This window comes from Aythya marila, assembly GCF_965140915.1.
Source record: "Aythya marila genome assembly, chromosome: 18".
Taxonomy (NCBI): Eukaryota; Metazoa; Chordata; class Aves; order Anseriformes; family Anatidae; genus Aythya; species Aythya marila.
Window position 1 is genome coordinate 6,534,893 of NC_139059.1, and position 25,427 is coordinate 6,560,319.

A 25,427-nucleotide genomic window follows, 5' to 3' on the forward strand; every position below is an offset into this window, starting at 1 on the left:
TTTTATGCCCTAAAAGTACTTGCAAATTCAGAGGTTTCTTGTTTTGTTTTTACAGGTGGCATCACAATCACTCGTTTTATTTTATTTTAAAGGAATTTGTACAGGGAGACCTTAGTGCTTCATACGTTCTTAATTTCAAACAACAGTTTAACCCTCTGCCATCTAAGAACTCCTAGGACCATGCTTTTGTTTAAATACTACTCATTCTGACATACCATCTATTTTATGGAAATAGTATTTTCAGATTAAAATCATCGTGCAAGTGCTAAACCAGATTTCCATCCAGCCCTATCTATACATGGTCTAAGGACTACCCCAGAAATCAGTTTCAGATGAATTTTTAACATGCATACCACTGAACAGGAGCAATGGACAATGCTCGTTAGTCATGAATTAAATTGGGGATATGCAAAAAATGTAACAAGCCACCAAAACTATCATTAAGTAAAAATGCTGTTAAGGAAATGTACCTGAAACTCTTGTTCCAGTTTCCTCTCTATCCAGTCAGTCACATGAACCAGAGTCACTTCTCTTTCACCAAGTTTTGGCCGAGCTTTTAATTCCAGGTAGGGAGGTCTTCGAAAGCCATACCTTAAGAGAGCACACAGGACAGGTTTTATTACGAACGCTCCAATAAAGCATATACCTGTGTTATCTATCAATATCCTATTAATAGTAACCCATGTCTCATTTACAACTAGATTGTATTGTACCTCTTCCAGAACCCATTTCAGCTGCATTTTACCATTAAGTAGCACACCTGAAACATTGCACAGCTTTTACAGTAAGTTCCTCTTACCATATTCTGTCAGTAGGTGGAGGTGGAATGTTAATTACTAGCATTCCTCTGCACTCTTGTACTTCAACTGTTAGCAGCAATGGAGTATTAGAGACCTCTTCAATTTTCTTCTTTATAAACTCAGTCTCTGTTGCTTTTTGAAAGTATTTTGACTTGGTAATTTTGTCCACAATTCTCATAATCTTACTTGTCCGATGTCCTCCAACATACCTTTGATAGAGAATACAAAAAGTATATCAAGGTACTTTTATTAAACCTATTATTTGCTAGAGTCCTAAGGAATTCTTAAATCACTGGAGTTTTGGAATTTTTGTATCAAAACACTGGCACATATTCAAATGTCCAAGCAGCACCTCCCAGTGCCCACATACAGAGGCATCACTCCACCAGCTACAATTTTCTGGCAGAAATTCTGAGCATTCTTCTTTCCCAGATAGTATTGGGAAAAAAAAAAAAAGGAAAAAGAAAAAAAAAAAGCATTGTTTTGAAATTGCAAATATATCATTTATGCCAGCAAACTGGCATGGGAAGTGACAACTTGCCTATAACCATTCTAACAAAATTGTTAGGACAGATGCACTGAGATACATGCACATATCCTCAGGACAGAAGGCCCAACCATATTGCAAAAATGGTTAATGATGCCTGCTACTTTTCCTGGCAACAATACCAGGTGAAGGGAATCCTAGTTGTTTTAAAAGTGATGCTTTAAGGACTGAGTATGTCTCTTCTCATACCTATCATATCTGAGAAATATACACCATAAGAATAGCATATTTAGTATTATTACACACTATATTATACCTGACTGTCGTTCATAATGTTTGTTGTTCATAATGTTATATACAGAGATAGCCTTGCTAAAGATATTACATCTTTCTATCCTGGAAAAAAAAAAAAAAAGCTCATACAGCCTTTTACAGAGCTTGCTCCTGAGCACAAGAAACTCCTCAGCTGATACAAAAGGTGTGAACTCAGATTTCAGATTTTACATTTACATTCAAGTTAACTAGAAAGTAGTTACTCTCCTCAGATTCTATAGTGATAGCAATACAGATTTTGTGAAGGTGTAAGGAACTTATTTAATTTTTTTTTTTTAATGTGATCTATACATTTTTAAAGATATGAAATGCATCACTGAAATTCATCACATAGTTTTCAAAAGGTTTTAGGAGTGAAACTCCAAGAAAACTCCCTGCAACATTTTAAATACAGCACTGAAGCTCTTGTTATATTCACTATAAAGACCACTGAGATGCATTCAGACATAGGAAACACTGTGATTGTCCAGGACCATTTCAGGCATACTGCAGATTTCTCACTTCATGGCATTATCTAAATCAAATGTAAAAAAGTGGAAAAAAAATCAGAACAGTAACCAAAGCAACACCTAACATGGCAAAACTGATTTTAGGAAGTTTTCTTTAGAATTCTTGTGCAGCATCAGAGGGCAGTATTGCACAGCCCAGATACTCAAAGCCCTTCAAGGAAAAAAAAATAGCAAGAAAGCCAGGCTTGAATAACAGTTGTTTGATACCATCTTAAGGAAGAGAACACACTGGAAACAAGGGATCAGCAGGATCAGTATGGGTATAATACTGTACACCAACAGTCTTTCAAGTTCATAAACAAAATTCTATTTTTGGTTCTGCTACCAAGCAAGACAGGCCGGGGGAATTTCTCCGTAGGTGCTCTGGACCAAGAGTTGTCTCTCTCTGTAATCTAATAGCAAAGCAATCAGGAGGTGTCAAATGGAGTAGCATACAGTTTATGCTGCAGAAGTGCTGAACTGTGAACAATGCTCCCAGCAAGGCAAACCACACAGCAAGAGTAGCTTTCTTTTCTTTTGCAGCACACGGCTTGATTGCTGTTCTTTGCTCTAGAAATGTCTGAGTTTTGTTTGTTTGTTTCATTACTTGGATATACTCACACTCTGACATCCTGTCATGACGAATATTATGGGACTGGACCAAGACATAAGTTACAGTATTAAGTCTGGAAATGGAGGCAAGGGGAGTGGGGATGGGATTAACAAGAAACACTATGATGTAGGCAGCTCACCCTTCTGCTCCTGGAGTCACTTGCTTCTCTCCTGCCAATTCAGGAGCATCGTCCTCTTCTGAAGACCCAGCACTGGAGGATTCCTCATCACTGTCTGCAAGACAGTAAGCCCTTGGCCTGAAACTGAAAGAATGCAATTTCCAGGTCAAATCTAATATTCTTAAATAACTATTCATCACACACAGCTCTGACTGCCATTACATGTATTTCTATTTGAGATTCTGAGATGTCATCTGTTTTTTTTAAACTATGACTCTACAGCCAGAGTCTGGCCTAACATTATTTATTTATTTATTTTAAATAGGAAGCATCTAACGTGACCCTGGGAAGTTTCATTTCTTACATGTTTTCCAGAAATCCTTTTCTCCTGCACAAATCTGGACTATAATCTTCCTTTGGTGTCTTTCCTAGAAGTATTTCTTTCCCCATTGTATCTATTAAGCAACTGACCTTCAAGGTTGTGAAGTTTTAACCTCCTCTGACAGAGGGAATGATATTTATAGGATTTAAGTGTGTTTTTTGTTTGTTTGTTTGTTTTTTTTTTTAAGGGGGAAAAAAAAGTGTCTAAAATGGAAAGAGGCAAACAATGCAATAAAGTGAAGAGTGTGGGGCGGGAGGGAGAGGGATTCTGCTATTACAGTACGAGTTCTGCTGTTAGGGTACAAAATATCACACAGTAGTAACTAATTCCCAGACTTCAACTATGGGAGAATTTCTGCACACAATCACCAAAACAAATTCAAATCTTTTAAACGGATTAAAATTCAGGAAGGATACAGTGAATACACTTCAGTATTAACGGGTCTCTACCTAATGCAAGAGTGTGAAATAGCTGCACAACACAAGCTTCAAAAGCACGTGTTTTTTGCTCTCTGGACTATACTCAAATATTTTACAACTTGTTTAAAATGCAGTTTATAGCTGTTCTCTCTCTTATTTGTGTGTGCGTGCTCTTGCAGACTTATTTGAAATGTCTAATAACCTTACACAAGGCATGCATGAACTAAGACTGCTATTCTGTACATGGTACAAGCCCTTTGTTGCTGCAAGCCCTTTGTTGCTGCACAAAGTCCTAATGTAAAAGGACAAGTCACTAGTACTGTATGGCACTCTTTCCTAACTGCCTACTTCAGAACAAGACCAGTAATCCTACGACCTCTCTAGACCAAAGCATTTGCTACCTAGGTTACTGAAACAAAATCATAAACCTCTTCTTGCCCAGAGATGCATTTGTACATGCAGAAGAGGAACTGCACAGCAAATTGAACCACCTCCCTGAGGACTTGGGAGGGAAAAAGAAGGGGGGATCATGTCACTGGCCCATATAGCAATGCTGGAGCTATTTCTCAGACACAGAAAAGCTCACATTTTTAGGTCAAACTATGATTTTCTACCTGGGTGTGTCCTCACTTCACTTTCCTGTGCACGTCACACCACCCAGGTCAAAGCATGCCCAATAGATTTTCAAGCTCAAAAGACACCACCGTCCTACAAAAAGGTGATTTATGTGCCTGGGTAATAGGACCCTCTCAAGCCACACCACAACAAGCAAGTTCCTACTGGTTAAGACTACAAGATCACTTACTAAACAAAGCAACAAGCTTTAGTAAGATTTCAGGGGATCTATCCATACAATGGACCATTTATACAAGATAAATATTGGCAGAAAACTACTTTGGAGCTACAGTATTGTTCCTGAGCAGATTGCACAATATTTTATGAATTACCATTTGTCTGTTTTTACATGGTACTCTAAAGCAAAAAGCACTCACAGTATGAAACTTCAGTAACTCTGCTAAGCCTGCCTGCATTTGTCTAATCTTGGGTATGTTAGAACCTGCTACTGTATTCGTTTCATAAGACTAACAATTAAGTATTCTTCTCCTTTGTGTTTCTTTGTGAGAGTAGCATTTTCCTGAGTGTGCATGCATGACAGAATTATCAAACTGTATTACAGCACACTCCATTTCTATTTTAAACAGTAATGCAGCAGCAACAATAGAATGGACTGCAATAGTGAATGATTTGTCTCCACTTCTACTGACAATATACAAGGACAGTTAAAACTTGGTGCTGTCTTCAACCCATCTCTTTCTGGAGGAAGAGATACCTTTCTTACATTAGGTTTTGGTTACTGCACATCGAGAGGCAGTTTGATCTAGGCTCTTGAATGACAGAAAGGAGCACAAGCAACCAACACATATGACTTACAGGCAATATGACTGTGGATGCAAGCCTATCCAAAACAGTTTTGATTTGTCATAGCAATTGTCAACCGATAATTAAAAAGCCAGTGAAAAGAATTAACGCAATAGAAAGCATAGATGAAACTCAAACTTTTCTATATTTCTCAGTCTTCAAGTTGTGTTGTTTTTTTTTTTTTTCTTGTTTGTCTTTTTAAATAATATCCACTGTAGTTAAGGAAAAAAATAAAAACAAAAAAAAATCTCATTTGAATTAGAATATATTAGACTGCTCTGCTGGTAAAGCTGACATGATACCTAGCCCTGAGCACATGAAACATAAGAGCAAGCATGAAACCTGTGCAGGGAGCAATACAGTGTTAGTTAACAGTTCCACCTTAAAGTAATTGGTTGCTTAGCTACCAGCATTTACATTTGCTTTGCTGTGGGCCTATTGCTCACTCAGAAATCATGTTTTTACATAAGAAAACAATGTGTCCACTAATTATGGACAGATATGAAAATACACACAGAAAATTCTGTAGGGATGGGAAAAACAAGGAAACAATAATTCCACCTGTATAGACATTTTTTCCCTACCTCCAATGTTTTGGTGGGTAAGATTAAAGGAATTTTTTGAAAAATCATAACTGGTAAATAAGCAGAATATGAGGAAAATTGGAGAGTAAAGAATGGGTGTGATTGTTTCCCATGATGAAGTAAAGGTATTGAAACATACATTATCCTTGCGTAACATATATAGCCTATTTCCCTTCCACAAGTGTTTACTATTACATGGTTTACTATAGTAGCTGTAACATGCTGTAGTAGTATTTGCATGTTAATATCTCCAATATCCTGCCTTACTGCTAGGACCCCAAATCAAGCATAAGGCAAAGCTATATTTCTAAGTCACACAACATTTTAAGATCATATAAAAATACAGTTCTACTACAGAAGCCTTTTATTAAGACAGTTTTCAATGGTGTAATCAACCATTAAAGCTACACAGAGAGGCCAAGTTCCACACTCACACGTACACACCTCTCCCCAACTCCTTTCAATCCACTGCAAAGCCAGAGCTGCATATACACCAGGGAATTTCCACTTTTTCCACTATGAAGGTCAGGCCTGACTCTACCACTGCAATCTTACCCTTCTTTGCCAATCTCTCCAACTTTCAGTGCTTCACCAAGAGGCTCTTTACCAAGTTTGGTCAAGTTCATCTTGGTCTCTAAGGTCATTAGGAAAGATCCATTGTAGGACATCTCCAAATCAATCCAAAGTCCTAAAATTAAAAAAAAAAAAAAAAAAAAGCCATTTCAGTAACAGTCATCATAATTTTAAAGCCAGCCAAAACTTTTTTTTTTTAATTAACATCTATTCATCACACTATTTCCAAAGAGGAAAAGGAAATGTTTTTTGCCAACTGATATATTATTAATTCATAAAAAGTTTAAAAGCTTAGCAAAGCAAGTTTTCTGTTCTTATTAAGCTTATAAAACAATTCTTGGGATATGCAAAGGCAGGTTGAAAGACAGATCAGTCTAGTACAGCTCATGATCTAAAAAAGGAGTGTGATTTGCTCACACCTAAACTGCTTAAGAGATCTGAATCAAGATAAAGAAAATAGAATACAATCAGGGATCCACTTCAAAAACTATTTACAGTACTGCTGCAAGCCAAACTGTAATGGGGACACTCCTCCATAGTATACCACCCTAATAAACAAACCTTGAAATCCCAGAATAATGTCTCTTCTTACACATCACAACATGCAGGCCGTTTTTGCTCCTAACAATGGCTTATCAAAGAAGTACGAAAATGTTCATTAATTAACTCAACTACAGGCATTCTCCTTATGACTCACAAGTCATTACCAAGAACAATTCTAGATGCATAGTATTAAGTTCAATCCTATTGTCTGGGCAGACTATTCACTTATCAAAATCACCAAAAAAATCGTCTTAGGAATACTTGCAAGATTACATCCTGCCTCTTAAGTGACACCCACAGTCTTACTGAGTAAAAAAGCTGTAGGGTATTTGCAATCCAGAGATTAGAAATCAGATGCCACTAAGCATAGATTATGCATCTTCCTTTTCCAGACGTTGCAGCTGCACACAATACACCCTACCAGTATCTGGTACACGACCACTAATACATCTTACTTTTTTTGGATGCAATTCATGGCAACTACTGTCTGGTTTTGACTGATCTAGGAGAGACACCCCTTCTCAGTAAAATTACAACTGTTTTCTTTTCTGCAAACGTGTATCAAAAGAATGGCCCTGTCCCTGATTCCACCTGTTTCTATCAACAGAAGTACACACAGCTCCCAAAGACCAGGTTATTAATACACAATGAGCTTATGTACTGGAAACAGTACTGAAGGAAAGATGCTGCTTTATTAACTCAAGTTACTCTTTTCCATCAGTCTTCTAATTCTGTACTAGAAGAAAACACAAAATCAAACAGTTCAAAAAGTCTACATAGACTTTTCCTCTTTACAATAACGAAGTAGGAGTGAGATCATCATAAATAGAACAGCTAGAGAGACCTTTTAGATATCACACCTAGTAACTGTCTGAGATCTAAAGTCTTACAAAAGGGGACAACAAATGACTGATTGTATCAAAGAGGTTCCAAAAAAAATCTTAAGTGTTCAATCTGACTACCAGCTTACAGTTTTATTAAGTTTTTCTTGCAGGTGTGATTAATTCATATGTCAACTTACTCACAAATAAATTTATTCTTATGAAAATGAATTTCAAACTGTCATCCCTTTATTTATATACGTGCTTTTTAAGTACAAAAGCAAACAAGTTATTTCCTTTCATAATTAATCTTTGCAAGCTCTTAAAAACTTCAGATATTAAGAGCTCATGTCGTTCAATAATATGAAAAATTACAAAGGATTACAAATTCTACATTCTATAAGCAAGGATTTACAAAATGTTTGCTTGTCATGGCTCAACTGAACAAGAAACTGAAGGAGTTAATTGTTCTCACTGCTGCTGTCAGTAATTAATTGAAGCAAAACATTAAGAAGTCTCCTAAACCTCATCTCGTGACTGAGAATGACAGTCCTTGGTCAGAACCAAAAATATTAGAATAGTGAGAAAGGAATTCAAAAAACGTTTAAATCTGTTTCACTCAGATAACAGTCTAAAAGAATAAAAAAACAAAACAAAACAAAACAAATTAACCCAAGCAAAACGCTTTGGTCTTGATGTCTTCATCTAAAAATTGGAAGAGCAATTTAAAATTAGTTGTTTGTCTAATACGTAATGCATAGCTGTATGACAACAGGTACCTCCAAGGGAATATTTCCCTTTAGACCAATTAGAAATTGCTCTACCTCAAGTCAAATAATTCCCCTGCACTTCTCCAGTCCAGTGTAACAATATGGTAAGTAAAGAAGTGAATGGATTGCGAGCAGACAAGTTAAGAAATCCTTAATAAACTCAAAAATAATTCCAAGTGGAAAAAATATTTCGTTACATGTCTTAGATGGTATCCAACTCTCCTCAGCATGTAGAACAAATACTTCTGAAGGTAAATAAAATTAACTGAAGTTTTTCTTTTTGTGAAAGTACTAAAGTGGCAAGAGTGTCCTCAAATACACTCCTGTGACCAAATGTAAGCCAGAAAAAAAAAAAACAAAGGAGAAGAAAAGTTCCAACTTATAAATCAGCAGCATGAAAGTCCTTCAACTCTAAAAGAAATCATATTAAACAATTATTAAACAATGAGGATATAAAAAAGATGCCATATTATGAAGTTTCTTTTTCAAAGCAATGCTGCATTTTTTGTTTCCTGATTTATTACAATTGTATTTTCTGAATCCCTGATTTCAAAGCAGGGCAACTTCTCTTGGAGAGCCAAATCTGTTTGTTGCTGTAGTACAGAATCAATTCTCTCCTAATGAGATGTGCACTGTTTTCTGTAGTCCACGATAGAGTGGCATATACACCTCTGTTGGATGCTAATTTTATTTTTTTTCTGTAATATTCTCCGATGAAAAGATATACTCAGATTTCCTGAATTTCCCTACCTATAGAATTGTGTTTATACCAAGCCCGATGCTACTGTTGTTGGAGACAGATCACTCAGTTATTCCTTCCGAACAAGTTCATATTAAGCGTACCTTCCTTAAACTGAAACACCTGCAAGAGCAACAGATTAAAATTCTGTTCTCCACAGATATGAAGACACAAACCTAGCAAAAACAGAAGAGGAAACAATATTTTACCTCTGTAATCAATAGATGGTTTGAAGGCTTGAAGGATCTTCGGCACTGCTATCCCCATGTCAAGCTCAGTTAGTGTTAGCTCATTCATGAAGTATGGCAGCTAAACAAACAGAATGTAAAAATCAGATCCATGTTATGGAACTATAGATCATCATTTCCTAAGAACAGACAGAAATATTGTTAATTTTAAGGAATGGATTGAGCAGAAAAGCCACCAGTGAAAAAACAAATATGATTACAAGTATTTCCTTAAATTCTAAGATTTCATATTTTTCAGTTTTAAAATAGTATTTTAGGGGGAGATTTAGCATCTGAACTTAGAGAGTGTTTTTAAAACTATATTTAGGTTCAGTTGTTGACCTTAAGCTTCCAGCATGCCTTCTAGTCAAATCATGTAAACAGCTCAAGAACAAAATATAAATCCTATTTTACTGTGAATAAAAATCAAAGACTACTTTGGATTTTAAGTTTAGTCAGATATTTTATAGTTGCAGGTACATCAATGTCTTAGCTATTTTTATCTATAGCAAATTATTTCATAAGACATTAGCCTTGAAATATGTACCATAATTTTAGCATTATAATAGAGGCAGAGTATCACAGTGATTTGGGTATCTATTTACTTTTAAGTACTTCTAATTGATAGGATTTCTGTCTCCTGTGAACAAATAGTGCCTTAACCTATCAAAAATAGATCCATCCCCCACTACCAGTGTTACACTCAGCTGTTCCCAATGACACGTTTGAATAACCTGCTGTCACAATTGTGAAAACAGCCAGGGCAGAATTAGGTTACTGCTTATTTTCCAAAGAGCAAGCAACACTACCTCACAGCTGGTGCTGGCAGCTAAATTTCAGAGCTTTTGTCAACAAGACTACACCTTCCTTTGCCTTTAGAAACAGGCAAACTCCCCCCCTTTTGAAGGGGAGGCATCTGCTTCACCTTTTGAGCTTCTACAGTCATTGTACAATTATATCCTATCACCTCAGAGAGGGCTTGACTGCTACTCACACCAACCTTTCCTGCAAGCAGTGAACACCTGAATTTAATAGGAAAACAGTGTAACTAGTTCCCTGATCTCCTCTCTTTAAGGCAATCTACTGTTTCCTGTGGCAGATTTCATTTAAAGTTCAGAGTCCTCATGTAGCTTCTCTTAACAATTCAAGTGGAAGAAAAAACACAGAAGTCCTGCAACCCTAGCTATAGAGACCTGAGTCAGTAAAGTTGAATAACTTTTAAGTAGCTATACTTATCCTTAAAGTAAATATAATAATATTTCTACTTTTTAACATAGAAAATTACAAACACAAATAATTAATGTAGTTCATCTGAAACTGAAGTGATAAAGGTAACTTGTCAAGCTGCTACTATGAGATGGATTGTGAAACTGAACTGGAAGTCTGCATCACATTTATTTACCCCCACTTGTCTTTTACAGAGCTTTGGTGTCTAAATAAAATTCTTCTGCTGTTTTTGATCTCAAAGACTATGTGCTTGTTTTCTTCCATTAAGAATGAGAAGTGCGAGTCTCCAAATTAGTTACCTTTATTTTGCTAAGTTTCATTTGGATCTTCTTTGACACCAGATCAGACCAATATTTTTCTCCTAAAAAATCCCAAAATATTCTTCCAAGCAAAGCATTCACCCAGGCCTCCTGTTCTTCTTCCTCGTCTTCCACATGTGCATCTGGCAACTGAAAACACAGAGCAGGTTATTCAGATGTGGAAACTATTCTAAATTCAGAAAAGGCCTCATTTACACCTTCCTTTACAGGAAGTTGTGTTATAGCCTACATCAGCTAAGAACACTAAAAACATCCAGCGCAAACAGCAGCTTCACAGCCATGTCAGCTGGCCTGATACAAGTGTGCTTGTCGTCATCCTGACATGCAACAGAGCAAATGAGACTACATAGCTATGGAATCGCCTCTGGCAATGAAATGAGAAAGCTGTACATATTAACCTCTGGCAGAAAAAGCAGATAAGCTCAGAGTGGACAGACTACAAATGTGTCTGTTGCAGAGACACTCTCCCTTCCCAACAAACTTTAGAACAGCTACGCTATTCAGGAAGGTAAAGAGGCACAAGAGGTTTTGTTTACAGTCCAAGACAATTATGTCTTGGTTTACTGGAGAACCATCTCAAAATACTTGAAGATATTACATGTTCAGATGTTGCATCTCTGACTACAGACAGGAAGGCAAAAGCAGCTGAAATAATCTGGGGCGTATACATAACAACCTTTTATGCATCAGAGGAACAATATGGTTTCCTGAATCCGATATGCAAACATTGGAAGGAAGAATGTGTTTGCCTGTACTGTGTTTGTTTTATCTTCTATTTGTGATTTCTCAGAACTGGATTTAAGAAAGTAAGATTGGACTTTGTTTTCCTACACTGAAAAACTGCCACAAACAGGACCTAACTTATACTTGTGTCACAACAATACTATTCCAATTGGGTGCTCAGATGTTTTGGGAATCTTAGAAGGCCTTTAGCTCCCAACAAAAAGCAGAAAACAAGTCATTTTTGCTATCAAGTACTAAAAATTCTACTTAGATTATTTCAGCAAGCCAGGACCTCAAAAATGTTTTTGCTTCAATCTACTCTAGAACATACACAGAAAAAATAAATTTTAATATTACTGGGAATTGATTTTTTTTTTTTTTTTTGCGGGGGGTGGGGGGGGGTATTACCTTTTTCACAGCTGTAGGGCTGCTGTCTGCACTGAGGACTGGACTACCTGATGGGCTTTTCTTTTCTTGTGGAACACACTTCGCCATGTAAATATTGTAGTCCAGAAGCATTTTCTGTCGCACATTGCCAGCCAGTTCCTTGTGCTTAGGCTGGGATGCAATTTCTTCCGCACTGCCCTTGCTGCTGCTACGACTGTGTGTAAGAACTCCAGACTGGCTATCTGTTCTACTGTGTGTTGGCAAGATCCCTAAAACAAAAAGAATAATACTCATTAAACAGAAAAATAATCTGACAGTCGAATAGTAGAGTGCATGATCAAACACTTACAGGAAGAAAATTAGCTTGCAGATATAATTTATTCTGAGAAAAGACCCAAGTAGTGCTTTCTCATATTGAAGGGTAAAAGTAAATTCCACAACTGTATTTAGCTGGTCTTAAACCCAAGTTAGTCAATATTTGGCAAGACTCAGCACTCAGGAGGACGTATGACTGGAAAATCAGCTGATCAATACCACGTTTAAATATGGACACACACACATACAACATATGGCAGAATTCCCAACAGCTCTGCTACAGAATGCCTAAAATAAAAGTCAGGTGATTAAAACACACCTATAACTAATGTAAGTTTAATTATAGACTGTTACAATTAAAAAGACTGTCAAAAGCATGTAACTATTAGAATTCTAATTATCTATTAATTTTGCATTTGCATTTCAAGAAGCTATGGACCAGAAATAATTATGTTAACCTTTAAAAAGCTTCTCAGAGAAAAGATAGAGAAAGAAAAGCATGAGTCATTCAGATTTTAAATCATAGCAGAGGATGGCTTAAAATTAGTATCTCAAATATTTCATCAATATGATGGAATATCTGATATGTTTGTTGGTTCAGATATGTATTAGGATGGGTCTTTGTATTTAAACACAAAAACATGTTTTACTGTGACATTAACCCATGAGAAAGCGTTTTATTCTTTTCGGGAGACTGGAGTAGAAGGACGGATGGAGAAGGAAGAATGGGTAATAAGAGAACTGAGTCTAATACTAATACTGCAAATGTTGACATCAGTTTCAGCACTAGACAGTAAAAACAGTTGAGGGCATACAGGCAAGAGAATAATCAAAGGCCAAGATAAGAAGCTTGAGAGTGTCTTTGGTAATACTTGTCTGTTAAGATCACTATAGCCCCACAGTAGATGCAACTACCACTGTGAAAACAACTTTGGTTTGTTTCTTTTAATAGACAATTTTACTAGGAAAAAAGGTTATGAATACCTGGCTTGTTCCCACACAGACTGGATGGTTTCTTTGCTTCAGACTTCAGCTTGGATGCTAGAAGGAACCTATGGAACCATTCCTCCTTCTCCCTACCAGTCCTTCCAAAGAGATAAAGCACTTGATCCTTTTGGCTAGTGCACTTTGCTCCATCATGAGGTTTCTTGGATTCCTCATTGTTCAAGTCCACTTTCTCAGCAGATAACTTTTCCTCTGCATTCTCTTTATCGGACTGGGCTTTAGCCATGAAGTCATCCTGTCTAGCAAGTTCAATGCAAATAGGGTACTTTTTATTCCAAATTCGTTTTCGTGCCAGACTCTTGGGAACCAGGGAAATCTGAAGGACAAATGAGAGAGTTAAATTCACTTATTTTTCAGTTGTATCTTCTATGTTTCTGTAGTCACGCGTATAACATGGGAATGTGAAAGATACCAATCTCACACTAGATCTGCTCAGTTTAATTGGCTCTTAGCCTATATACGCTTGTTGTCCAATTCAACAGGTCTTTGGGGAGCCATGGTGTTAGAATTAAAAACAAGGACCACTCAAGCAGCTTAGACTTCCACCGTCTTGTGGATTTAGAAACTCAGTTTTCATTTAAAAGATTTTATTCTCACAGTTACACAGAAAATTTTGAAAAACAAGAACCTTATTTCTGTGAGCACTAAGTAACAAGAACTGGAAAAAAAACTTGGAGAACACATTCAAGGCACTTGGCACTTTCACAACCAGTTGGGAGGGCGGCAGGGAATGAAGGAAGTTTTTCCTTGGTGTTTTGTTGGTCTTTCTCTCCCTCTAATTCCCACAGTTTCTTCCTACATCTATACTGCTAAGGCCCTCTACTCAAGTAGCATGCCATAAAAAAAAATGTTAATAACAAGGTATTGATGTGTTACTTAATATAACGTCCATGGAATCGACTTTACACGGAACCTGCTCACAAATTTGAGGAAAGCAACTAACATGTAGGAAAACTGTCCCAGCATTAGTCTTGATGCAAGCTTCCAATTGCAAAAATCCTGACCTCCTTCCCTAGACTGCAGGTACCAACAGCAAATCATGTCTGTTCCAGTCACCTCTCACTCGCCTCTTTTACACTCATATACAACCTATGTTCCCTCTTCAAGAGAAATGCAGGTGTCTGAACTGCCTTGGGATAACGACAACCAAAGATTATGCATTTTGGTGTAAGCTTCAAAACAGTCATGAAGTAATCTAACATATAGGGAACAATTCCCTAACCTTCTTTTTTTTGAACTGACAGAGGAAAATCACGCTTTTCCTTTGCTGTGTAAACAGGCTTTTTTTTTTTTTTTTTTTTAAATCCTGCTCAGTTTTGTTTACACAATGACAGCACAAGAAACCAGAGGAATCAAAAAAGAAGTTTTGAAGTATCCTCTGTTAAAATCAGATAAGTAAGGCACACTCACCTTGCTCTCTGTAAGTTCATAAATTTTCTGGCTGACATACGTGACTTCAGGCTTTGGCTCATTGTACACAGCCCTTCTAGAAATATTTTTATTGGGCTTTGAAAGTCTTAAGGTGCTTCCTTCAAGTCGCACATAGACTGAGTGAGTCAAAGTAGCATGGTATGTTTCTGGATCATAATTATAAATTTCATTCATCCATCCCTAGAGAAGAAAACACTCATTAACAGGCTTTTAAGCTGCTGAGAAAAAAAAAAAAAAAAGTACAGCACATACATAAAAGTTCAAAAGTTGTAAGTAATTATCCAAGCTTTTGCCAAACTCATGTCACTTCCTGCACAAATAAATACAACAGAGCAGTAAATACAGTAAATGAGGTAGCACCAAACTGACAGAGCAGGAGGTGAGGACTGTATCCCGAGCACACAACCTGGTTTTCTGGGCTAGTCATTCTGCGTGAGCAGCAGTGCTCTCTCTCTTCACCTTCCTGAAATGCTGTGAGAGCTGCAGACACGGGCTTGCCGGGAAAAGCCACAAGCCAGCCACAAGGCATGGACATGCTGCAGAGCGTTTTGTGCTGTCTGCTTACACAAAGCACGGACATTTTAATCGCCAACAATCAAGGCAGAGCAAACAGCCTGCTGATAGACAACATTGACTTTTTCATCGCCAACAATCACGGACTACAATGGAGTTTGCTTTAACACACCACCGCTGTTCAACATTATTTAACGTGTTGTGTAGCTGCACTGTTACAACACACAAGTCATATATGTGGATTCAATTCTATTTATTTCTGTGAAGTAAAAAACAAAAACAAAAAAAAACAAACACAGAAAACAATGAACAAACCCTGCTGTAACCAGGCTGTAGGTACGGGTTCTAACCACAAATGGGATGTTACCCCTAACATCTGGTTACAGGAAGCACAAGATAACTGGGGCAGAACACAAGCTGGAATACTCATTCAGAGAAGACAAATCTTCCTTTTCTTAACCCGCCAAACAACATACTTTGATAATGACTTCTAGGTAGAAACATCCAAGCCTTAATTCTGCAGACTCACTGTTCATTAACACCAACAGACAGTGAAAGAGGTGGACTTCAACAGACGTTCTCTAGAGCATGAAGTGAAATGGCATCTTCACCCACACCTCGGTGCTGCTGGCAGGTGGCAGAATGGGGAACTGAACGGGCGATCGGGCATGCTTCAAAACAACAGCAAAGTTCTAGCTACATGCAAAACATCCAAGGTATTACTGCCGCATTTTAACTTCTTCAATAAGTTTCCACCCACAGACTAAAAAGCAAAATTTATTGTAATGCTCATTTGCTCCAGTGCCATACAATTCCTCAAAGCAGACAGCATGCCCTGTTGTAGATGCCATAGTAACAGTGGCATCTATGTTTTGCTTACTCCACCATCTAGTTCTATTTTCACTGTAAATCCAAAAAAAACCCTCCTAGATCAATTAGCATTCTTTTTATGTTCAAGAAAGATTAAGTCATTCATCTCTGCTCAGTTCCAAGCTGTCTCTTTATTAACAGCAATATCAATACTTGCTCTCTGAAGAAGCTTTGTGCCTGATTGTTTGCTTACACTGGGTCATATACAACAACCATATAGGAAACACAACGCATTAGGAAGGATTTTCTATAAACCATCAAGGTTCTGCACAGCATGGCTGCTGTTTGTTTGAGCATATCCTATTTCCTTCCTAGAAATTATTAGTCAAGACATCTTTGAGCAGACAGCAATTAACTTTCAGCCAGGAACTCCAGCTGGACTTACTGTAGCACAAGGACATCAAGTGACTTGCCTAGAGCCACTATGAGCCATCCGCTCTGTGCAGAACTGAAACATCCATATGGCTGGCAGACCTCTGGAGATCCTCCCACCTGCCCCCCAGATCAGATCTCTCAGCTATTTCTAGCTCAGACAACAAAATCTGGAGGCCTGCGGCCAGGCAAATGCACAGAGGAAAGTTTGTTGCCTTAAAAATTTGCCACCCCCTCCTGCAATGAAGTTCTACTGAAAAGGACACAAATGGCACAAAGAGGAAGGAATGCACAGAAGGGGCTCTTATTATGAAGTTTAGCCACACAAGCCACTTTTATAACTGTACTAAGCTATAATGTTATTTTCAGTAAGAGGGTTGGAAACCTCCCTGCATGTATGGTACCCAAAAAGGAAGGGGAAAATACCCTAAAGTTTCTTTAAAATCCTGCATGAGAAGGAAGCAGCTGAGCTCTCCGACACCAGCACTTGAGCTGAGCAGAGGACATGTAGCACAAAGACAACACCCGATTTACACATCGTTCTCGACTACCACAGCACCATACCAAGAAGTGAAAAGCCATCAAAATCCAAAGCTTCAAAGATGAAAAGCTGGGATTTGAGACAAGATGAACACCTTTGCACACGCATCAGATGCACAAACGTTGCTACGCTTTCCCAGTAGCTATACAGCTCTTCTCCAAGACCTTTATAGTCACATCTGATTTTCTCTCTCCAACGTCTATTAAGATATCCTAAGTCCCATCTGCAATAAAAAGGAGCAAGGCACATCCTATAGTAAGTGACTTAACCAGGTTCAGTGAATGTCCTGTAGGAAAGCGGGCTGAACTGATCCAGCATGTCATCCACTACGCCAGCACCCATCCTATCCAGCTTCCTGCTGTTACAGTGCCAGTACCAGCCTTTCTGCCAGAAGATTTCCTGACACTACATAATTAAACAGCACTCTTGAGGATTCTCTGCCTCCTTAGTGTGTAAATTCTCCCTTCTGTTTTGGCATTTGGGAGCCCTGGAAATTCCCACCTGCTTTTCTGATCCCTGCCACGCGCCCACGCCTTCCACTTCAAGCAAATGGAGCAGCTCTATCATCTGCCAAACTCACAGTTCTCCCCACTGCCGCCTCCCCTGCTCACTGAACCTAACCAACCAAGTGCTGCTCCTCACAGCACGCCCCTGGTTGTTAGCTCTGAAGAACCACTTCAAGACTCAATGACAACTTCCAGCTGCCTAAGGCACAGAGTTCAAAACCTAGGACCAATGCGAAGTGAACGCAGTTCCTGCCTTAAACAGCAACCTGCAGGGTGATTTCTATACAAGGAGATGACTGCTTCACGCATTTGAGGCATGGATCTAAAAAAGTAGATACAGGACATTAAATCGGGGGGGTTTCTTCTTCCAGACAGCACCTTGTCAACAGTCAGTATGAAAGAGATCCCGCATTATTACAAACCCTCCCTATACAGTTTCCTAATTTTGAAGGATGGGCTCTTTCCTTTTTCCATTCAACTTCCAAGTTGTTTTGTAACACACAGAAACATAGCATGACTAGAGGGGAATGCTAATAACTCAACAAGTGATGTTCACTGTTAATGAATATGAAAACACGGGCCAGACGCAGCAATATTTGTCCCATCCATCTAACAGTGTTAAGACGGGATGACACCATCTGCCTTCTCGTTTTCAGCATTCTTCATTTTTGTACAGTAAATTCTTTCACTTAGAATAAAAAAAACATTTTGCTAAGGTTATCTAAGAAGCTTCCAAATTCATTCCAAGTCCTCATATTTTAAGAATAATTTAACAGAAATGCACCCACCCCTCTCTTTGCAAAAACAAATTGAAATGAAAGCACCACAATCCAAATAAGCCAATTTGCAATGCCTCTAAACAGAGAAGTTATGTTATCATAATGTACCAGCAATGGGCAAATTTTCCCAAACTACTGAAGCAACAATGGATTTCCTTGTGTAGTAGAGGAGAGACTGTATGATGTTTTTTTCATCCCAGCGAAGTTGTTAAAAATAAGAAATTTAGTAATTCAGGGAGGACAATGACCACAGTCATATGCTAGTCCGCAGCTGCTTGCCCTTTACACTGATCCTGTGATCTCCAGTTGTAAAGGTCAGCAGTTGCTGCGAATTCACAGCCGAAACTAGGCGAAAGTGCCTCCCGCTCAGTTTAGTAGCTAACCTGAAACAAGCAGGTGGTTAAAATATTGGGAGGCAGGGCTTTTATAACAAAGGTCGTGGATAACAGTAAAAAACACAGACGCACTAACAGGATCTGGCCCCATTGTTAGAAAGTGGAGACTGAAATTCTGGCTTTCAAATGGCACTAAGTTATCTGTCAGAGCAGCGCCACCAACTACTGCAGCCCTCTGGGGAATGCAGGCGGCTCTGCAACACCAGCGCCCCCATAAAATGCCTTGAAAAGGTCTAAAACATTTCACTTTTCTGCTTTCATACCTCTAGGCTGCAAATTGTTCAAATTGCAGTCCGACAGAGTAATTCATGCGAGTAAGCAGGGCAGAGTCAGGCCCTGTATCAGCCTTTTTCAGGTTATTTAGTTGAAGGCCTCAGGCACACTACACCCTCAGCCGAGCGGTGAGAATCGCAAAGGGCAGCCTTACACAGGGCCTGGGGACACAGACCAGGTCTGCCAGGGAATAACACACACCTGAAGCCCCTTATTGCTATGATATATCCAAATACATACATGAAAGTACCTGCCAACTTCACAATAAGAGCCCAAGTCTGGATATAACTGCCCCCAGAGCTTCTTAGTGATATTAACAGATTAGTTATCAGTCAATATCATTAAACATCACCACCAAATGCTCCAGCATGGAAATTCAGATGTTTTTCAGACCAATTAAATCACACTAATTATGTGAGTCTCTCCTATTACCACTATTTTACAACGATGCAATAGTATTTTGCTTGATAAATGGGGCAGAACACAATGCACGATTTGAGCTTCTGCTGACATGGAGTAAAAGGTATAAAACGGGCACAAGTTTCCACCGCCTTAACTGAAAAATACATTTGTCTGCCAGAGGCAACTCAAACATGAAATCCCTCAAGTGATACTCAGGAACAGTATGCTGGTAAAATGCCTTCTCTTTCTGCACAGCCGGGGTGCTAAATGCAGGCACTGCCAACACGGTCTTCTCCTGAAAGTTCTTCCTAATGGAAAAGATAAATTTATCATTTCCATTTCAGCTGTTACTTAAAACCTTTTGTATCAGCCAGCACAACACAAGGGAACATGCATTTGGAAACGCCAATAAGGAAGTCAGAAAAGCCTAATGCATTATAAAATAAAATCAGCAAACTGTGGACAAAGGCAGAAAAAAATAAAAGGCAAGGGAAGCTAGAGAACTGAGTACCACGGGAATGAAAGGGCAAGAAAACAAGCACTGAAACGTGCATTTTCTGGTCTTGTTCTCCCCCAATATCAAAGTCATTAGAATGAAATAAACATAACAAGCATACAAACTGGGGAAAAAAAGGAACTTTGACTCCAATCAACTGAAGCACACACTAACCACCACAGTGTTTTATTCTTTCGTATTGCAAAGGAACAATTTTCAGGGAGAAAGCACTCATGTTCAGGTATTTTGGCAATTGTTGAGGGGAATTTTCTGCCTGATCTTGAAATTCAAGGAAAACACAAACTTCTCAGACAATATTTACATGGGAGAGCATGCGTACATACCTGTGCAAAAATAGCTTGACAGCACTTGGGCAGAATCCCAACTTTTAGAGCCCTGCAAAGGGATCTTGCTTACAGCTTTTGTCATACTGGCACAAAAGCAGTTCAGGCCAGAATACAAGACTAACAACTTCTTAAGAAAGCATCTTCATGCAAGAGTATCGAGTTTGATTTTCCCATATCCGTGTGAGTTTTGTTACAGATTAAATCTTTCTCCCATTTTGCAGAGGAACTAAACCACCCATTGCTCATTTTGACAGAGAAAATTTGAAAATATCTGTATGAAGGAGGAATAACTTGGGATCTCCTAAATCATATTATATTGTTCCATTGCAATATGGGTACTGCACTGTTTTTTAAACTCCTGAACGATCAAAAAGCCCTTTTATAGGTCTTTACATATTAAAGACAATTACTTTGTGTTCACAAGCACAAAAAATACTCATCAGGTTACACAAAACAGTAATCTACATTCATACAGACTCCTCTGCACGGTGCATTCCTTGCCTGTAGCCATCCCTTCAAACATATCTCCTGGATAAAAGCATTAAAACATATTTTAAAGGTTCCTGCTAACATCTCAAAGAGCTGGCTTAGCAGCAGCCAATGATTACCAGGATCTTTACCAGCTTTCACGTTATCAGGGCAAATTCAGATGGAGGGTCTTAGCACCCAATCAAAAAGGACAGAACTGAAAGTTTGTTAAGATTGGTACGTGTAAGCAGAGGGTATATCAAATGGGCAGAGAGGAGCGTTCAGTCTGCATTCACAACAAATTAAAGATTACAACTCATTCCAGTCAAGAAAATTAAAGAACACCAAGATAGCGTCAGGGCTAAGCATGCAACTGCTGCCTGTACCCAGCAAAAACTGGCTTTTCTACCCCATTGCTCCAACTTTTCAGTTACCTAAAGATACATGAGATTTATTATTAACACAAAACAAACTATAGATTCTACAGCATATAACCAATATTGCATGGATTTCAGTCCATGCAACCTTTTTGTTGTCACACTACTGAAGGTGCACCTCCAGAAAGCGCAGGATGGATTTAATATTTACACAAATAAAAGAAAGCATTCAAAAATACTCAGAGAAACAAACGATACCAAGTGAAAGCTGTGCAACTATTATTTTGAAATTCTCCTCTTAAACATTAGAAACTAGTGTGTGCTTTACCATCTATTTTTTTTTCATTAGGAGAATATTATTTTAATCCATCAGAGATGTAGATAGGAGAGGCAGGAGGGGAGCAAGGAAGAAACACAAAGCACTTCACACAACTAGAGTGGTTGTACAGATCACAACTAGACAGACAGCAAAGTGCCAGACACATGGAAGCAACAGCCACTCACAGAGTCTGGACAAGAGGAGATGGGGAAGGGCCAAGGGGAGGGAGAAGAAATTTTTTAAGAGCTTCATTTAGAAGTCAGCTCTCAAGCACACATTATACTGAAATGTAATCCAGATTATACAGTACAACATCCAGGATATCATCATGCAGAGCCAGAGACATCATAACATGCAAATATGCCCCTTTCATTACTCGTTCCTCCTCCCATTCTAATCAGCTACTGTTTGTGGAGAATCCATATGCTCTCCGACAATCTGTGCTTTACGTGAATGCAGCACTCTTGGAGCTTCTCAGACTGAATGGACAAGACAAACTATTGCCTAGACAGTAAAATACCCCAGGAACAGAATACATCTCCCAAAATACTGCTTCAAGCACTAATGTTATTTTACACACTGAACTCTGACACTAGTTGCTCTCGGTATTTGACTGGGATCATTTCAAATCCATCACCAAAACAACTTTCTCTTTTAGTTTTGAAGCAATTCTGTTTTTCTGCTAATCCTTAAGGACACCGAAGTCTTATATTTTCTTGGATACTAAACCATTTTAGTATCTGCCTGCCAAAGCCACGTGACCCTGAAATAATACTCTAACCACAGTTGGTGATAATTCAGCTCGCTCGCACCTTTAGAATATCTGGTTTACTGCTTCGACACAAAATAATGCATAGTGATAAAATGCCATGACCTCACCTTCAGTATTTCAGGTTCTTTGATGTCCAGAGCTCCTGTATTCCACTGCTTTTTCCTACTTCCATGCAATTTGAGATATTCGTGAGTACGTGGAATAAGCAGCCAAATCACACAGACAGCTGTCATAAATCCAAGGGCCATTCCAAACAAGAGTCCACTTAAGTAGCCAGGGAGAGGGATAATAAAGTAAGCATAGACTAACAGTGTTAAGAAGTATAAAGTTTTCACTGGTATTTTAGGTTGTTGCACATCCAGATTAGTTTCATCTTCACTACTGAGCATAGTACCGTTTTCCTCAGTCATCTCAGGATCGAGCAAAGTTTCAGTAGGTTTATCAGTTTTGCTTTCATCCTCTATCAAGGAAAAGTCTTCAGAATAAAGTTCACAAAACTCCTCATCCTCTCTGCTTGCTAGTGCAGACAACGAACATTTTTCAAGTACGAGTGAAGTTTTCGAACTCATGTCCTTTGTGTTTGCAGACTGAGAGCTTTTGGTCTCTGCCTCTTTTGTGTGTTCCTCGGCTGTTTTTGACTGTTCGTTCTTACTCAGGTTAGAGTCACTACCGTAGAAGTCCCCTTCAGAATCACATTCTTCTTCCTTAATGCTGTAGTTGTTATTGCTTTCCAAATGGCCATTCAAACTGGAAAGGTTTGAGAGTTCTGAAGCACTTGAAGATAAGGCTTTGGGCCTGTGGCTACTACTTTCATCACCCATTATTTTACTGAGCAGCTGAAAAGGCTCACAGATGACTTCAGAAAGGCGTCTTTTAGTGTCTTCAATTTTAGCCTCCATTTCAGGTACTTTAAAAAAGGAACGAGTGTCAGAGGGAGATGTTAATGGAGATGAGGGGGCAGTTTTAGAATCACCACCTGTAGCTCGAGGTTGAGTGAACTGTTTGAACAGATGCAAGTTCAGTTTTGAGTCTGGCGGTCTGTAAGACACAGCTTCAGATTCTTGTTTAGAAGTGTCCGTAGACAGAGATTTCACTAAGGTTTTCATTAACTGTCTATGTCTCATTGGTGGGGTTGGTTCTTTTGGTTCCACATCTGTTGAAAGGGACTTGACTAAACCCTTAAAAGGTTTTGAACTAGAAACTGTGGACGATGCACTAGAGCAGACAACTGATCTGGAAGGAGATGAGGATGGGGAAGACGACAAGCTGGCTTTCTGTTCAACAGATGGTGACGCACCTGGTAAGCTAGACGTGTGACATGAATGTGATGAGGGAGACAGGACTAGTGGCACTGCACTGAATATGTGAGATGCAGAAGGAGAATCCAGCAGCTTTACACTGTCTGCCGTTGGCAGAACTGCAGGTGATGAGGACAGTAGAGATGCAGAGTTGGCCATGTTAAGCGAGGTAGCTGGACCAGAAAAATCATGGCCGGTATGCTCAAAGCAGAGGTCTTCCTTGGCTTCAAGTGCTGTTACAATGCTTTGGTCATCTAGTTCCTCATCAAAAAATTCTTTAAACTCCTCTTCCTCCTCTTCTTCCTCCTTCCCAAATGCAGAGAAATGAATAGTGATGGTTTCTCGGGAGACAGATCGTTGGACCTGCACTTTTGGTGCTGACTGCTTTGAGGACATTTCACCAGTTTTCTCTGCATGGCTACTGTTCTGACTTGTCATTGCAGGTCCCAGAGACGTGTCTGAGTCTGTGAAGAAAATGTAAAACTATGTTAAATTTTTTATTTTCCTCTCAAGCACCCATATTTTCTAGTGTTAAGCCAAACACAAGAGAGAGGTTACATGCAACAGGTCACTCTTTTAGAAAACTAAAACACTGAACATTTTTCATCTCAGTGGGTTTAAAATTGTCTAGTCAAATTATAGCCCATTACTACAGAAATTGACTGTAGATACATTTATTACATTCTTACAGCAAAACTGCTAGCAACAAAAGGACACTCAGTAGAGGAAATGTTCTCACTGATAGAACGTCACTTTTTCAAAATGCTGATCTCTGATCAGTTTGGTACATGTCAGCTGTTTTTACAATAGATAAACTAATATACCCACAATGTACATCAGCTATAGCTACACAGTATTTCAAGCATTTTATCAACCCCTGAAAGTGGACTTAGACTACATTTTCATGTAAAGCAGATAGGCAAGTCAAGGTACTGGTGACCATACTCAAAGATGGACCAGGAATTAAAAGATTAGCTCTGCCCTTCTGGCTGTGAAGCAGCACTTTATCTCCATTGTCAAGACAGCAAGTTTACCATGTTAGTAACTGAATTATTTTTCAGGAGCTGTTAAAATGCTGTAATCAAACTGTCACACTGAATTAACGAGAGGCCTTTGCTGATGTTTAAAGAGCTGTTCAGAAGAATGATTATGTAGTGGTGAAGAGATGTGTCCTTCACAAACAGCAGAGGTATTGAAGATTGCATTATCCAGCAAGCCAGTGCCACCTGTTTGTCATCACCTTTCCACTAAAGGTTGTAGCCCTTTACAGCCACTAGTGGAGTTGTTCATGTAAACACTTCTTATGCTGTCAGTAAAATGAGCTGGGTTAAACATTTTATAATAACAGATCTTTGCTAACTGGCTCATCCAGTCACACTGGATCAGAAGACAGTATCTATCCAAAACTTCATACTCAGCATGGTTTTCCTTTTTATGGCTCCTAAATTGTTGACTAGTTGATTTCTTGCTTCTTCTAGCACTTGCATGCTTTCCAGTAAGGTTATACAGAAGGAGTTGGCTTCTGTCCTGCAAACCCTTCAAAAAGTTAGTTTTGGTTTTGATTCAGTTCTGCTACATCCATCAGGGAGGCAACAGGGGCACAAACAAGAACAAGCTTTCAGAACCTAGTCACACTTTCGCTTGTCACCTAACGAGACAAAATTCTGCCTCAAGATCAGATTCTGGCTCCCAGCTTTTACTGTGGAACTGTTCTGCCACTGATGAAGATGTTCCTCTGGCTCATTTACGACTCAACAGATCGTCAGCTTCCTGCCACTTCTGTGGGTCAAGTAGTTGCTTTACCCAGACAGTAAGAACTGTCAGTTATTCAGAAGTTTAGAGATATTACACATATGACCAATAAATGCATAACTCGGTGAATTCTGAAGTTAGTGAGAAACCTAAGTCTTCCATTTCCTGGCTGGACCAGCACACCTGGGATCTGCCAGCACACACAACCCACACTTCCTATAGA

General features: G+C 38.8%; 1 protein-coding gene across 3 annotated transcripts in view; it reads right to left on the bottom strand.

The window, feature by feature from the left end:
- The window catches only part of TEX2 (testis expressed 2), a 49,130-nt gene that overhangs the window by 2,420 nt on the left and 21,283 nt on the right, over positions 1-25,427 (bottom strand). For all 3 annotated transcript variants that reach the window (XM_082775049.1, XM_082775051.1, XM_082775050.1), the window contains 10 exons: positions 22,262-23,916; positions 14,704-14,904; positions 13,273-13,609; positions 11,995-12,242; positions 10,843-10,992; positions 9,299-9,398; positions 6,199-6,331; positions 2,861-2,983; positions 800-1,009; positions 471-591 (listed from right to left, as the gene is read on the bottom strand). In XM_082775049.1, the coding sequence (XP_082631175.1) occupies positions 471-591; positions 800-1,009; positions 2,861-2,983; positions 6,199-6,331; positions 9,299-9,398; positions 10,843-10,992; positions 11,995-12,242; positions 13,273-13,609; positions 14,704-14,904; positions 22,262-23,890 (3,252 nt within the window). In that variant the 5' untranslated portion in view covers positions 23,891-23,916. The remainder of the gene's footprint in view (positions 1-470; positions 592-799; positions 1,010-2,860; positions 2,984-6,198; positions 6,332-9,298; positions 9,399-10,842; positions 10,993-11,994; positions 12,243-13,272; positions 13,610-14,703; positions 14,905-22,261; positions 23,917-25,427) is intronic.